The following is a 16,074-nucleotide window of genomic DNA, read 5'->3' as shown; positions in this document are numbered from 1 at the left end:
GTCATGATGACTGGGGCTGATGCCAGTGGCAAAGCAGCCAACACTGGCCCATAAAGAAAATGCCTCAGATGGAGCTTCAGCAGAGGGCTCCAGTGCTGAGACAGCAGTCCCAACGAGCCCAGAGGAAAAGCCTGGATGTGCTCAGAAATAGGCAGTTTTCAGAGATGATCGAAGGGAGCTACATTAGCTAAAGGGTACAGCAACGTCCAGCTGCTGCCCAGGGGCATGTGAGCAAAACCAGGGTTTCACAGGTTGTACTGTGGGCACTACCATGGTACTAATAATTTCTGATGTATAAATGATCATGTAAAAGCAAATTTTTATGGAACTGCAATTTCTGCATGCTTTCAGGTAACAGAACAAATGCCTGTTGTTCTTCTGGAAAACAGGTATATTTTAGTATTATAAAATATTAGTTTTGTGCAGAGAATATGCACTTAGCTTAAATCGCAGCAAACGGACAAATGCAGTTAGTCTCCCAAGGACTATGCAAATGTCTCAATTTCTTTAAGCACTGTCATATTTCACTGACCTAAAATGTCAGCTTGGCAGCAGGTAAGATTTTAAAACAAATTTTCCAGTATCCTGTGTCCACAGAAACAAAGGAACATAACCATCAGTGTATATGTTCACTTCATATTTTGTTTATGTGCCTAAACTCAGTACACTTGTGAAATTCTAGGTGAGTCAGCTCCTCTGTTTGGTTGCTTCCTTGTCCTTTCTTGCAATTTTTTTCCTTCTGACTAGTCTGGGCATCAGCAATTGAGGTCAGAAAGAGAAATGCACTTAGGTGTCTGTTGAAATCTTTGACTGTTATAGAAGACATCAGAAATGACTCATGAATACTCAGAACTAGCACAAAGGTAGATATTTTGTAGCTTTAAAAACCCACAAGATACATTATTAAAAGAACCACAAAATTTATTAATTTTTTTTTTAGATATTAAGAATTGGTGTTTTGGAATAGGGTTTTCAGTGAATTAGAGGATGGTTTTGTGCTCATTGTGTGGGTGTATTTCAAATGTTGCTCTTATCTGAGTACATTATTATGTGAATGTTTTTTCAAAGTAAAATAAGTAAAATACCATTAAGTTACTGGTAAAACTTTGAATGGCCTTAGATATTTCATGTATTGCTAGTCACTCTTAAATCACATGTAGTGAAAGTGAGACCTGCTGCAGCACTCGTGTCTGAGCTGGCACTTGCCTGCAGTACGGGGGCCCGGAAGGTGTGGATTTTCCAGACATTTACAGTCCAGTTTCTGCATGGAAAGAATCAACGCCAAACTAATAGAGCCTTTGGAACATAATGGCTCATGGTAACTCAGCTGCTTGCTGATTCTTAACAGAAGCACCACGGTTTCCTCCCATGTACCTCTGCATGCAAAGGAGCCTACAAACACCTGACATTCTCTGTAGTGCAAATACCAGTTCTCAAGACTTCCATCAGTTGTGGATATGAACTGACTGGCTGCAGTGCTCTGCATGATACATTTTAATGCTCCATGTAACGTTTTTATTTGTTTTGGTAGTGTCCTTTTTCATTGTGCTTTTTACATGTCAGAAATCCTTAGGCTCTTTATGCCAACTTGTTTCCTCAAGCTGCCCACTTGCTGCATTTCCAGTCAGACCTTTGTTTCCAGACCACTTTCCTTCGCTATTTTGTGTGAGGCATGGGCAATAGGGTACAGCTAATTCCCTTCTAAAGGAGAAGTCACAGAGACAGCAGCAGCTGCAAACACCTCCCAGCAAAGCTGCAGACAGAAAACAGCTGTCAGCAAAATGGTTTTGCTCTGTACTTGAAACAGAAAGTGTATGGCAAGGAATGAATGCATTCCCACTGAGAAGCTGAGGGACTCGCAGGGCCACCCCCTTGTTATGGTCTGCCTTTACTCTGAAAAAGCAACACAGTAAGCAGCATGATGGTGATCCTTGCCTAACTATATGGACACAGTTTCAATTTTTCATCTGAGATTTGTTTTCAGAGCTGAAAGGTACATCCAGAAAAGAAACACTGAGATCCTAAATAGATGCTGGACTGATGAAGTACGTGGGAGATAGCCAGCACTGGGCTTTCAATGCTCTTCAGAAGAATATTACCACTGTGTTTGGAAAGGACTGAATTAGGGATGGGAGGGGGAAAAAAACTCCTACAAAATGCTGTATTTTATGCAGAGTGGGCAGCCTATGAAACAAGTAAATGAAACCTAAGGGCAAAGGCATACCTATATAGATGCCTGCATTGTCATAGCCACATACAATTATACAATACACTGAAATGGAAGTGACCCACAAGGACCACTGAGTCCATCTCCTAGATTAAAGTATTGTTTGAAAAGACATTGCTTCCTGTAATGATTTAGTTAGAGGAAGCTTAGAAATAAATTTCTTTGTTGTTCACTTCTATTTGCTACAATTAGATTCTGCAACTTCCTTCTGTTGGGAACTCTGTAAGAACACCCACCTGAAAGAAAACCATAACGTTGGTGGTTTGCTGGGGTTTTTTTCCCTTAGATATTTCATCTTAGGCTTTTGATAGTAGGGTCTATTAAAAACTTAGTGTTTTTAATATGTGCAGGACCTACTGCTCCAGCTGGATCCCTACAAACCTATGGGGCTTGATAGGATTAATCCAAGTATCCTTCCAGAGCTGGCTGATGTAATCATAAAATGTCTTTTTTGAGTGATCTTAGGAATCCAGAAGTCCCAGATGACTATAAGCTGGCAAACCACTGTCCCAGTTTCAGGAAGGACAAGGAGGACCCAGGAAACAATGGGCCTGTCAGTCTCACTCCAGTGCCTGGTAAAGTTATGGAGAAGCTTATTCTGGGGCTACTGAAAAACACCTGAAAGACAACGCAGTTATCAGTCACAGCCAGCACAGCTCATGAGAAGGAAGTCCTGTTTATCAACCTGGTTTCTTTTCATGCCTAGGTAACCCACCCAGCTGACCAAGGGAAGCCAGTGAAGTTTTTGATACTGTCTGTCACAGGATGCTTCTGGACCTACTGTGCAGCCACAGCTGGATAAACACATCGTGGGGTGGGTGAGCAGCTGGGTCACGGTTCAGGCACGAGGGTGACAGTGAATGGGGTGACATCAGACTGGGGACCTGTCACTACTGGGGTTCCACAGGGCCCCATCCTCGGCCCTCTGCCCTTCAACATCTTCATATATGGCCTGGACACGGAACTGGAAGGGATACTGAGCAAGTTTGCAGATGATACAAAACTGGGAGGAGCTGCTGACTCCCTCCAGGGCAGGGAGAGGCCCTGCAGAGAGACCCCCACAAACTGGGGGTCTGGACAATCACCAGCCATATGAAGCTCAACAGGGGAAAGTGCTGGATTCTGCATCTGGGATGGGGCAGCCCTGGATGCATGGACAGACTGGGAATGAGGTGCTGTAAGCAGGGCCATGGAAAGGGACCTGGGGGTCCTGGCAAGTTGAACATGGGTCAGCAGTGCCCTGGCAGCCAGGAGGGCCAATCCTGTCCTGGGGTGCATCAGGCACAGCATCACAGCTGGGCAAGGGAGGGGATTGTCCTGCCCTGCTCTGAGCTGGGGCAGCCTCACCTCCAGTGCTGGGGGCTGGTTTGCTGTACAAGGAGCAGCTGAGGGCACTTGGTGTGTTCAGCCCAGAGGAGACTGAGGACAGACCTCACTGCAGGTACGAGTTCCTCATGAGGGGAAGGGGAGGAGCAGGCACTGATCTCTCCTCTTGTGGAGGAGACAGTGACAGCACCTGAGGGAACGGCCTGGAGGTGTCTCAGGGGAGGTTTCAGTTGGATATTAGAGAAAGGTTCTTCCCCCAAAGGGTGTTTGGGCACTGGAACAGGATCCTCAGGGAGGAGGTCACAGCCTGACAGAGTTCAAGAAGCATTTGGACAATGCTCTCAGGCACACAGTGTGACTCTTGGGGCTGGTGCTGTGCAGGGCAAGGAGCTGAATTCAATAAATTTTGTGGGTCCCTTCCAACTCATATTATTCTGTGATCCTGTAAATAATTATATGGTTCCATTCTAATGCTTATTGCATGATTCAGAAGGATTTTAAACTAAGGGCAATGTTTATATCATGTTAGTGACCCTACTAAACAATACATATGTGAGTCTCCTATACTCTCTGATGAGTTATGGTGACCATAACTGTTCAATGCCACCTTCAGCTTTCTTCTTAATCTGGAGCCTCACTCTATATCACAATGCTTGGATTAGCAACAAAAGGCCCCATAAGCCCTGATGAAGGGCCAGGACTGCCACCTCTTTTGTCATCTTTTAGGTATTTTGGTGTTTGCGTTTTATCTTCTGTTGCTTTTCTCAGTTTCTACCACGCATGATGGGTGACGATGTCGTAGTGCGGGGAAATGTTCAAGTTAAAGCTGCTGAAGCCGACTGTAGAAGCTGTAGCAAACTACTGCTGTGCTCAATATTAAAATAAAAAAGGCAAGTAGATTGTTTTGAAAGAAGAAATATTTGGTGCTATTTTAAAAATGTGTAGTATCTTATTTGCCCTGTAGCTTTAACAATACTGGCTACGAAGAGGCCTACAATTTACTTAATTTCTGCATATTTTGTGCAAGAGTCTTATCCAGCTCTGCATTTTTTCCTTACACAGTGAAAAAGGCAAAAAGCAAGCTGGTTTCTTTTGCTGGTATTCGCAGAAAAACCTGTGAAATGAAGTGTAACTCTGTTATGAATAGGATCCTGTAATAACTACGTCTCTGAGAGTCACTACATTAGAAGTCATTGTGGTGTCTCAGTGCCTGCCTGGACAATTTCCTAACTCTTGCTGCATTTGAAAGAACTTGCTGAGTGTCCCTTAATTCAGGATTTGACACTATGCCTGCCAAGGGGAAGGTCAGAAAATGTGGTGACGTGAAAAGGAACTGTACTCTTTGTACTGAAGACAATGTTGAGGCAGGCTTTTACTTTAGATTCTAAGAACTTTTAAAAAGTACCTCATTTATTTTTTCTCATTAACATCCCTTAAGTAATGAGTTCCAGGTTCTTTTCTCCTGTTGCAAAAGAAGGAATGAAGTCATTCTTCTTCCCATGTTTTTAAAATAATGTTGAACCACAGTGCAATGGAAAGACTATATATACTCGAAAAAAATTTGATAATTTTATTATTATCAAAGAGGATTTGATATAAAACAATAGAGTACAAGGGAAATAAGTTCACAGAGTTTTGTTTTTTGGTTTAAATTCTTACTCTCTGAAAGGAACAATGAAGATGTCTTCTAAAAATGTAGAGATTCATTGATCAGGAAAGGATACACTTGAGATATCATTGCAAAATAAGTATTACAAAAGTATGAAAGACACTTTCAGAAAATGGGAGGTCTGACACTTCTAGTAAAATTTCACCTAAACATGACAGAGAGAGCATGATGATCTTTGTTTTTTCTTCAGTCCCACCCCATCACTAGGAGGATAGCAGGTAACTTTCCACAGTTTATTTCTGCTTCTATCTAATCTTACAAGCCCCACCCCAGTCCCTGCTGATTTCACACTGAGGTTTTATAAATATGACATAGAAGTTACAAACAAAATTTTAAGTACACAATACAGCTCCATCCATTTTCAGAATGCCCAAATTAATAAAGTTGTTCAAATCAAGAATCTTTGGCATCTGCAAACCAGAATGATTGTATTACCAAAGCACAAGGATAAATCCCAAAATTCTTGTTTCAAAGAATTACCTAGAGCCAGAGAAACTCATGTGTGTGTAGTTTGTCTTGCGTTCTCAGTTACGGTGGACCTCTAGAAATACAGAAAGGTAAATATTTCTGTCAGCTGATTGTTTTAGCAGTCACATAATCCTTCCTTTGATGTCCCGGGTCAATGAAATCCTAGTACCATCGGAGTTTAGCAGAAGATCTATTAAAAGAGTTGTCTGTGATCTTTCCTGCAACGGAAACAGCGTTTAAAGTTATTACTCTGTCACAATGAAGGAATATCTCTGCATTCTTGATTGCTCCAGCTTTCCAATATTTTAGGTCACCAGCAGAGTCTAACTGTAGCTACAGAGTTAACAATGATCTCTTTAGCTTCCTAAAGCTACCACAACAAGGTCTGGAGAAGACAGGGAGGGATCCATGGTGGAAGCAATAATCTTTTGGTTATTACCAGATTTCTCTGAAAATAATGTTGGAGGCAAGTTACCAGAGCAATACTGTGTGATGTGCTACATATTCACATACCTTCTCATCTTTAGCCAACAGTCCTCTTAAACAGTACTGAGGTAGCTTTTCCACCTTAGGCCATTTAGTGTCTAACATCAGGACATAAGGTGTACTGATTCATTTTTGAGAGAAAACAGCAACAACATTTCTCAAAGGCTCTTAGGAAAGGTACATCTTGTTTTTTGCTCTAGGGCTCGACTCCTGTTCCTGCTGAACTGAGCCAGTGTGTAAAATCAGAACTGATATCAGCTCAGTAGGCACCGGAGGACGGGTCCATCAACAGCCTGGAACAACAGCAGCAGCTGTAAGTTGTTTCCGACTGGAGCTGCCACCATTTCCTGCAAACGACACACAGTGCTAAGCTACAACTTAGCTCAGAGAGGATCATTACAGTATCCATTAAAGAGAAAACAAAATCTTTATTGACAATTTCAGGTTAAAAGTCACAAATGTTATTTACTCTGACCTTTAGGAAAGCATGGTAACCAAATTACTGCAGGCAATGCCTTACATTTGCAATCAGACTGAGAACTTAAGGGGCACTGTTTATTCACAACTACAACTAAAAGTCTTTGGTCCTTCCCAGGTTGCCTCTGCCTCTTATTCTCCATACACTGAGCCTCGGACACATGCCTTCATCACAAATCTGCCCGTTCAGCAGCAAGGGATCTCAGCCAGCAAACGCTCTCTGCCCTGCAGAGAGTCTCCTCTCCCTTCTCTTCAGGTGCAGAACTTAGCCACTGTGAACAAAGAGGAAAACAATCACTGTTCACCAATCAGCTAAGCTCTGCACCTCACCAGAGAGATCTTGGTCTCAGCAGAGATAGTTTTCGGAGGAGGTTCTTCCATGATGCTCTGCTGCTTTCCTCTGTTTTTGGTGGGTTTGGGGGTTTGCTTCTCTCTCCCTCTCTCTATTTTTTTTTTTTTTTGTTTTGGTGTATGTGTGTTTTTTGTTTGTTTTTTGATAGATGGAGAGGATTCCACGCTGTGCACCCATCAGACTGTTAATGGTGAGTTTCATGCTAGCAGCTGTGGTCATGGCTGCGTGGTAATCCCTGGCAATGTGATTTTAATCTTAAGTCACAAATCATCATGCCAGGAACCCAAACAGCCATAACATTAAAAGAAAGCTGTGTAGTTACACAGAGTATTGTACTTAGTATCTTTAAGTTTTATGTTATAGCTAACCATGCACTTCCACTCTGTAAAGTCAAAGGGGTAATTCTAGACTATTGCTAACACCTGCATACCGTGTAATTTTCCTGTGCTAGATACTTACCATCAGAAACTTGTAGAAATTTTGATTTTATTGTTTCTGGCCTTCAGACACTTGAAGACACCTACCAGATTAAGATTAAGAACTGTTGAACATAACTCACATTCCTATGAGTCCTTGATAATTGGGAGTACACTAAAGAGTCTCTTTAGCTCTGTTTTAAAAGGTGTCTCTCCTACCCCTACTGATATCCTGCCACTCTACAGTCTGATCCACCTTTCCCAAAAAGTTTTCTTGGCAGGCACAGTTCTTGTCTATACAGAACAACACGGCTTTTCATAATCACATTTGCTTTCATAGTATCTGTCATTGGCTGTATTTCATATAAACATAGCAAAAAACCACTACAAAACCAAGCGGAACTCACAGTTCTAGTACTGCTAGAACAGAAGAAAATTGAGATTCTTCCTTGGTATCAATTAGGTGACAATTTTTTTTGCTAAATTAGAAGACTGAATTTTGATACCACAAATCAGCTGTAAAGTTTGTGAACAACCACAGCAATCAGTCTGTAGGATGAGTCATTTGATTAACCGAAAATGCTGTACTCTAAGAAACTTTCATACAAATCTTAATGGGTTATACATTAAACATGCATGTGCATACACTGCAAGGGTACCTCCAACTGCTCAGACAGAGAATTGGAAAGTATCTTTGCAAATTTATAGCCCATGGCAATCATCATTCCCATAAATATTTTTGCAGTTCAGCTTTTTCTGGTGATTCCTCTCCTTGAATTTCATAAACAAGCTAGCTTCTTCCTGTTAAGGCTACTTTTCTTACCTCATAATCAATCTTCAAAACCTTCATACCCTTAACACAAAAAAACCTGAATTATCAGCTAGTTCTCACACGATATTTGCTTCCAAGTCCACAGTTTCATATTTCCACTGTGGGATCAGGCTTTTTTCAAAGACTATGCTGCCTGTCAAGTGAAAACGCAGCTCTATTAAACAGAAATGGTCCTTGCACAATTGAAACTTTTGTAAGCAGAGTTAGGAATACAGGATGGGAAACAACTGTAGGCAGAGCCTGGCCTTCTTTGGCCATTTGGACTTACAGTTGCCTCTTGTATAGTCCATTACAACAAAGCCATTCTCCACGTTCTCCAGCTATGCCTACATGTATGTAACTCACTGCTCCCGCTGCTGGGCTTAAGAAAAAGAAAAAAAAAAAACAAGCCAACAAGACATATAACAAGAGTCATTTCTCAGCCTAAGCAGCCACAAGTTGTATGGTATGCCATAGTTTACCACGTTCACTGAGCTCTGCATATTTTTTTCCTATATGAAGCAAAATCAGGGTGTTAGGATTAAAATGAAAAATCACCTTTTCAGAATAACATCTCTGCCACCACTTTGGCTGAGGATGCATCCATATGTTCTTGTGCTGCAGCAAAGCATTTCCGTGCAAGTTCTTGTTGCTTTGCATCTTCATTCACCATTAATTCACCATAGAGATACACACCCATAGCCTGAAAGAGGAACATAACACACAAGCATCCTACCACCAGTAATAACTAGTTAGCTGGGTTTTTGTCACTGACCCTCTAGTATTCATTTAAACTAAAAATGAAACAAAACAGACAATCCAAAACACAGAAAATACCATTTACTCTCTAATGTCTATTCTCTCCCCCAGAAGAACTAATATTTTCTGTGTCTCTTTAGCCTAAGGACACTTGTCTATATGCTGTGTTGACTCTGCAAAAACAGATTATTAATTATTAATGTAACGATTTTGTGTTATGGCATGACAAGAAAATCATTCCTCACTCCACTTCCCTTGCCACTGTTCAAGTTGAATACTGTTTCCTTTTACCAACTATCTGATTTTTTTCCAAATGCCCCTTAAGAAAAAAGTTTCTCCTTCCTTCAACAGGATACATATTTTCTTTCCAATTGTCATGTTTACTCACATATCCATGAACAAAAACTGAAATACTCCGCTTTAAAATTCCCATTTGTCAATTCTGTAACTGGACATCAACTGAATATGGTCACATCTGTGTTTGACTCCCTTTACATCAGAGATACAGTTTAACATGCATAAATTCTGGTTGGGTATGAAGGCAGGCTTTTCCTAACCATTTATTCTGGACATAGCAGCTATAAAAAATGGTAATGGGGCTCTTGTGAGGAGATCTGGGCCCCTTTGACCACTGCCAACAAAGCACTGCCTAACTTAACAGGAAATTTATTGGACATTGTCCTTTTTTTCTGATGATACATTTTTTTCAGCTAATTACAGGAATTCAGTTAATGTTAAACTGCACTTACCAAAACAGGTTTGCATATGTTACAAAATATTAGCAGCTTAGCACGCTGACTTTTACAGGTACTGTTTGGACTGGCAGGAGCGGAAAAATTTGGACAGCATTGAGAAAAAATAATTTTTAACGCTAGTTCTAGCATTGGCTGGTAAGCCTTAAGAACCTCTTCAGCCAGAAGAGACATTTAAAATTTAAAAATGAGAGAAGTAAAAGGAGAAAGTCCCAGAGTGTCAGGAAGGCAGGAACCTGCCAGACTCCTTGCCAATTCCCTAAGCACACTGTGACACCAAGAGAACCAAAACCTCAGATTTCCAAGGTTTGCAGCTGCACCAAGGTCTGGCAGCCACACAAATGGAGCTGGGCTCTCATTGAGAATTTTTCAAATGGTGACATTTTCTTACTATAGGAAGTACTTTCTCTACTCAGCATTAATAACTCTCCCCTAGGTCTAAATATTTATATGCACTAAACACACTAGTGTTTTGTAGAACTTCAAAGGATTTAAACAGTCCATTTGCATTTCCCCCCAGACTTTTAAAAATGCCATGTTACATGATCAGTACAGACATGCAACTGCTCTAAGTACTAATCACACCAGAAGCTTGTTGTGCCATTAACTGTATGCACTGCTGGAGTAAATGAAATGGAGATTACATTAAAAAGTTGCAAAAAATTATTTCCCTACACTGCAGAAAATGTCTTTACTTGACATAATTCTGTATGGTTTTATCAGCTCAAGGGTTTCCTGAACCCCAAACACCCAGGTTCTGCTGGTGGTCATCTCCATCCTTTCACAGAATATAAACAGCACAATCCACGTAACTCTTTATGAAATAATGTCATTTTTGTTTGTTTGTTTTAATACAGAGCTTGCCAAGAGCTCTGGGGCCTGTTCATTGGGTCAGATATAAATAGGAGATATACTTCTGAGATAGAAGAATTCATGACAAACTGCAGTAATTCAGTTGTGCTGTGTTGCCTGAAAGCAGAAAATCCTCATTGGCTATAAACAGCTCTGTTCGTTGTCAGCATAAAAGGTAAAGACATTAATATCTTGCCTAGATTTTGATGTATCTTCACCATCTTCTATTTTGTAACATATATTTAAGTATTTAAAATTCACTCTAGGCAGTGAATGTCTCAATTTTATAGGGCTCATAGTATATAAAGATACATAAAAGGGAAAATAGAAAAAGAACAAGGCAGTGGTGCAATCAGAATTCTAAGTTCACAGTGGCCTAAATGTAAGGCCATAGTAAGGGAATTATGTATGTCCAGCCTCTTAATGCCTTCATAATCCTCTCTTACAATGTTCCTATCCATGGAGGGGCTAGCATTCCCTGGATGTGCTATACTACTTCTGGCTGTCATCTTCAAAACTAAGATTACCACACCACTGACTGCTTTGCATCTATCCCATACTTGCATTGACATTCACAGCCACACTTACCTTCCTCATCCTGCAAAAGAAACCTGCTGAGAAGTATCTTCCTAGCATCACTCATACCTCTGGCTTGCATAAAATGCAAGGAGAGGAGGAATTCTATCCTATTTCCCCACTTGACAGAGGATAAGAGGTCTTTAGGTTTAGGTGGCGTTGAGTACCTCTCCCCTAAGTGGCTTCCTTAAACTAAATGTTTAGACACCCACAGAAGACAAATATGAATACACAGCCAAGTTTTTGACAAACTGCAGCAAGAAAATATACTTTTTGGTTTTTTTTATTTCAGCATAAGGGTGTTAAAAAGTTAATTGTTTTCAAAATGCTAGTTCAATGTAACTTACCTGATCCTCTCTAAGGAATCTCTCAATGTCTCCATACCCAGGCTCATATTTATGTTTAATGACAAGTTCACACCACCGATGACGAACCTTTCAGAAGAAAAATAAAACTAGGTAAAAACAAACAAACAAACAAACCAACCAACCAACCCTTGTATTTTGTCTGAGTGTTGATAATGTATCTGTACCAGTTTGCCTTTTTCAACTTTGTTGGGTTTGTGCCTTTTGGCAGGTTGCAGCCTGACAAGTCAGTCAGCTGGACAGAGGAGCCAGAACTCTGTGCCCCTCGGGCTTCGGAAACCCAGGATGCTCAAAGACAAACTCCAGATTCGGTGCTAGAAACTAACCCAGATCCAGGCACACATGTGCAGCATCTTCCCTGCCACTTTTTCCAGTCTTGACTTTCTTCCTTTTGAGTTAGGCTAGAGGTTATTTCTTTCATAGTGTCTAAAGGAGGGTGGCAGGAAACAGATTGCCACTGCAAAGGTCTGGAGAAGCCACAAAATATAACTGATAATATCCCCTATTTAAGTGCATCATACACATGATAAAAAGGCTTAAATTTAATTCTGTGTCAATATTAAATCCATGCCAAAAGGATAAAAGTTAGATATCAACCCATGAAACAGAGAGCTTTCACTTAAATGAATCAGTTTTGCTACTAACAGATTTTAAGCACATTCTTAAGCATTTAAAATTCATCTGCATTTAAAAAGTTGTCATGCTGTTCTACCAATACACATTGATAAAAACAGTTATTGACACACTGTAACAAAGTTTTCAAGCAAATTACAACTGAAAAAATGTTTTTCCTTAAGTACTAAGAACATGAATTACATGTGTGTTGTCTTTACATTTTAGACTTTGTTCTTAGCCACTCTTGTGGCCTAAGTGTCATCTTACTCTCCAGTAAGGCTTTCCTGATTGCAGGCAGTGGTAAGCCTAACGTTTTATATTCCATTAACAATTCAGCACTGATAGTAAACAAAAACAGTTAAGTGGAATAACTCCCAATGCTTCTGTTTCAGCCTTTTCTCTTAACATCTTTAAAAAGACGGGGCACCTAATGAAAATCACCTTTCATAGCAAGAGCGAAATGTCAGCAGTTTTAGTAGTTTTTGAAACTGAGTCCAAATTGTGCTCATATCAAGTATCTGAATATGAACCTTTCTCTGAATGACAGATGTAGTGATGAAATTGAGAACTGAAGACAGAAAGGGAGCATGGGGAAAAAGGTACTGTTGTTTTTGGAAATAAGGTTTTGAAAATAATTTCCTTTTCATCCTAGTCTCTGCCAACTTTTTAGCTCTGGAAAAAATTTTAAAGAATTACATTAGATTAGATATCAATCCTATTAGCACAATAACAAGTGATAAATGCCCACACATCCTCTGTACTTGATACCTTTTTTCAGCTGATTCCTTATACAAAATAGTTTGAAGACACCTTAGGAAAACAAAAAACTGTGAGGTTTTGGGGCTGGGTGGATTTTGCACTCACTGCTTTGAAAGATACTAAATCTACAGCTGCAGTGCTGTGCATGATAGGGAATAACTGCGGTCTCTTACAGCTTTTTGCTGAATATAGCAAAAAAACCCAGCAGCTGCTAGGATTCCTGCTAGTGGAACCACAGCTAAATCTACAAAAGAAATGGGTTTCCAAGATTCAACTCACTTTGCTGTAGATGCCCATATTCATAAGGCAGACCTTCAAAACCCTACCCAGCTGCTGCTTCTCTCAGGAGACACTAAATGTTCTCCAGGAAATCTTCCCAAGCAATCCAGCTTTGTTACAGGGTGTTTCTCAGCACCAAGCACCTCCTTGCCCAGATGAAACTACTCAGAATCAAAACTTAACTATACACCTCTCCTATCTGTAAGATGACTTAAGCAAACAATATAAACACATTTAAAAGACTGCAGGTACACTTTACTCCGCAGATTCTTCCATACATAACAAACAATCCAAACAGAATTCCTAATGTATTCTGATAGCAACGAGGAGAAACATGAGGAGCAGAAAGGTTCTGTTGTCCCCCCCTGTAATCACTGCTCTTCTACATCCCATGATCCAGCAGTTACAGCACTTACCCAGGAGGTAGGCAATCAAGTGCAGCTTCTGTGGCTGCTCATGACCTCAAACTGTGCCTTCAGTGAGAGTATTTTAACAGCAGGGATGGGGCTGTCTTCATACCTCCTGGTGGAGCTGTTATTTCCCCTGCAGTTGTTAAGGTATTTCTTGATGTAGAGGTGGAGTCACAAAACTTAAGGGCCTACATTTCTGAGTTCTCTTTATAACAAGCAGGGAGGTGGCTGAAAGAGCACAGAAGCCAGTTTGTCCCCAAAATACCTTTCTTGGTACAACCATTGTAGCTGCATTGAGAGCAGAAGGGAAGTTCTCTCTGTGAAGGCATTCTTACTTCCTGACATATTAACATGTCATATGACTGACACTGCATCATGGCCTGAGCATCTGAGTTCTGATGGCTTTGGAAAACACAGAACTAAGCTATGCCTATTCCCTTAACTGTTCCTTCCTCCATATGGTTTCTGTCCTTGGCAACCAACATCTATTCAAATAGTTAAAAGGAAAAATATTTATTTGTTGAGTGAGATCTGAGACAGCACACACTTTTCTTTCTCTCTTTTGCTTTTTTCCCTTTCTTTCCCAGGGTGAGTACAAATCCCAGCACATTCCCAGACCTGAAACGCTGGCACTTTGCCAGCTGGGGCAGGAACAGCATGCCTCTTCTCCTCAGATTGCACATTTGCCTCCTGTCTGCCCCAAATATTCCCGTGGCAGAGCAAACTGCAGGAGAGCCAATGTCTGCTGAACAGCTTGTGGAACCATCAGCTCAGTCAGCCCTGCTCTCTGCCTTTGCAAGACCCCCGAAAGCAGAGCACAGAAACCAAGGCTGGCTCCGAGTGCAGGAGGGGCAGGGGCCCTTGCACAATGTGGACTGAAATACACTGGTTACATTCCTGCCCCCTGCACCATATGGTGTGTAGACAGCCGTGCTGCCCAAACTGCAGCTAAAACAGTTTCTCAGACACATGAACTATAAAGAAGGATTTTTTCTATGGTACTCCATACCCTAAGGCTGATTCCACAAATATAAGAATTTTAGTCACATAAGGGTAGGGTGCAAAAAAAAACCCCAGTTCCCAGCGTCTCATCCAATACTTAGAGTGACGAGAGTAAAATGGGCCCCACAGCTTCACAGCCTAATGAATGAGTCATATGCAAACAGGCACTTTCAACAAAACAGTTTCAAAAGGAAATTTAGAAAACCAAGTTGCTTGTGGTCGGACTGGGCTAACCATACCACATCCTGTGCATGCTCTTCTTGGCTTTTCTTTTCCTCCCAGGAGCAAACATTCAGTGGCAAAAATAAGAATTCATTAGTTCTCTTGCAGTTTTCTCTCTGTATGTTTCCCTGTGCTCTTCTACAGTTCAGAGATTCACAGCATATGTCCTTTTGGCTGGTTATACCATAAACAATATAAACTAAACCTGAAAAGTAATTTACAGCAATCCATCCTGTTATTGCTGGCAGAAAGCACAGAGGACTTTGCTGGATCTGAAGCAACACCTTTAACTGCTCACCCACCCACCCACACACACTCTTATTGGTTTGGCAGCTGCAAGGACCCACATGCTGATACTGGAATTGAAATTTGTTTTTGGAGCCTGCAATACCAGGGTGAGAGCTGTCCTCCCGAGTCCAGGACTGATGGCTGGCACTCCCAAGGATGGGGAAAAGTAGGTCAGAGGAGTGATGGAGGCCTGCTGACACCTCAGGCTCCTAGTGGATGGACCCTCATTGCTTGGAAATTGCTTTGTCTTCCCACCCTGCTTTTGGAGATGGGGGAGGCCTCTCCACTGCCAGGTTTTCAAGCTAAATGAAGTTTGTAACTGTGTGTTTTGCAATGCAATACTCATATTAGTAGTGTATTTCTGAGGCACGGTCCAGTAACATGAAGACAGAGAGATTCAATGTCTCAGGTACAAAATTTAATTTTCACAAGTACCAACAACATTGAGATCTAAAGTATTGGCACATACCTACAGGAAACATAATGAAGGGATGCTACTGCCAGACAGCAGAGTCCCAAATATGGGAGCAGCAGCATATACAAAGAATTCCAGGAACCTCATAATATCTTTTAATTTAATTTTAAGAAAAATACACAGTATTGCACAATATTATTTGTAACTCAAAAATACCTGCATTTAGATAGCTCAATGGAAGATATGAAGAGCAAAATTTTGCTTGCTCTGTTTTCAGACAATGCAAGCTGCTGCATGAGATTATTTGAGGGGGGAAAAATTACATAAAATATTCTAATAATCCAGCTCTAAGGCAGTCCCTTTAACAACCTGGCCAAGACCTTTTGGGAGACAGTGCTTGAAGCTGACAGACTAAAGCTGTGTAAAGTACCAAATAGATGGCTTGACTTTCAAAAGAAAAGCTCCCAGTGACATACATAACTGAGAAAAAAAAAATTAAAATATATTTTGAACATGTCTTAAATTAAAGAGATACTTATTGTTTCTGA

At 40.8% G+C, this 16,074-nt stretch overlaps 1 protein-coding gene across 3 annotated transcripts in view; it reads right to left on the bottom strand.

The window, feature by feature from the left end:
- Window positions 1-5,109: 5,109 nt before the first annotated feature.
- Window positions 5,110-16,074, bottom strand: part of AOPEP (aminopeptidase O (putative)) — a 182,686-nt gene continuing 171,721 nt past the window's right edge. For all 3 annotated transcript variants that reach the window (XM_064735730.1, XM_064735731.1, XM_064735732.1), the window contains 3 exons: window positions 11,519-11,605; window positions 8,791-8,935; window positions 5,110-5,908 (listed from right to left, as the gene is read on the bottom strand). In XM_064735730.1, coding sequence (XP_064591800.1) covers window positions 8,795-8,935; window positions 11,519-11,605 — 228 coding nt within the window. In that variant the 3' untranslated portion in view covers window positions 5,110-5,908; window positions 8,791-8,794. The remainder of the gene's footprint in view (window positions 5,909-8,790; window positions 8,936-11,518; window positions 11,606-16,074) is intronic.

This window comes from Zonotrichia leucophrys, chromosome Z, assembly GCF_028769735.1.
Source record: "Zonotrichia leucophrys gambelii isolate GWCS_2022_RI chromosome Z, RI_Zleu_2.0, whole genome shotgun sequence".
Classification (NCBI taxonomy): domain Eukaryota; kingdom Metazoa; phylum Chordata; class Aves; order Passeriformes; family Passerellidae; genus Zonotrichia; species Zonotrichia leucophrys.
This window is presented reverse-complemented; position numbering and strand designations above follow the sequence as displayed.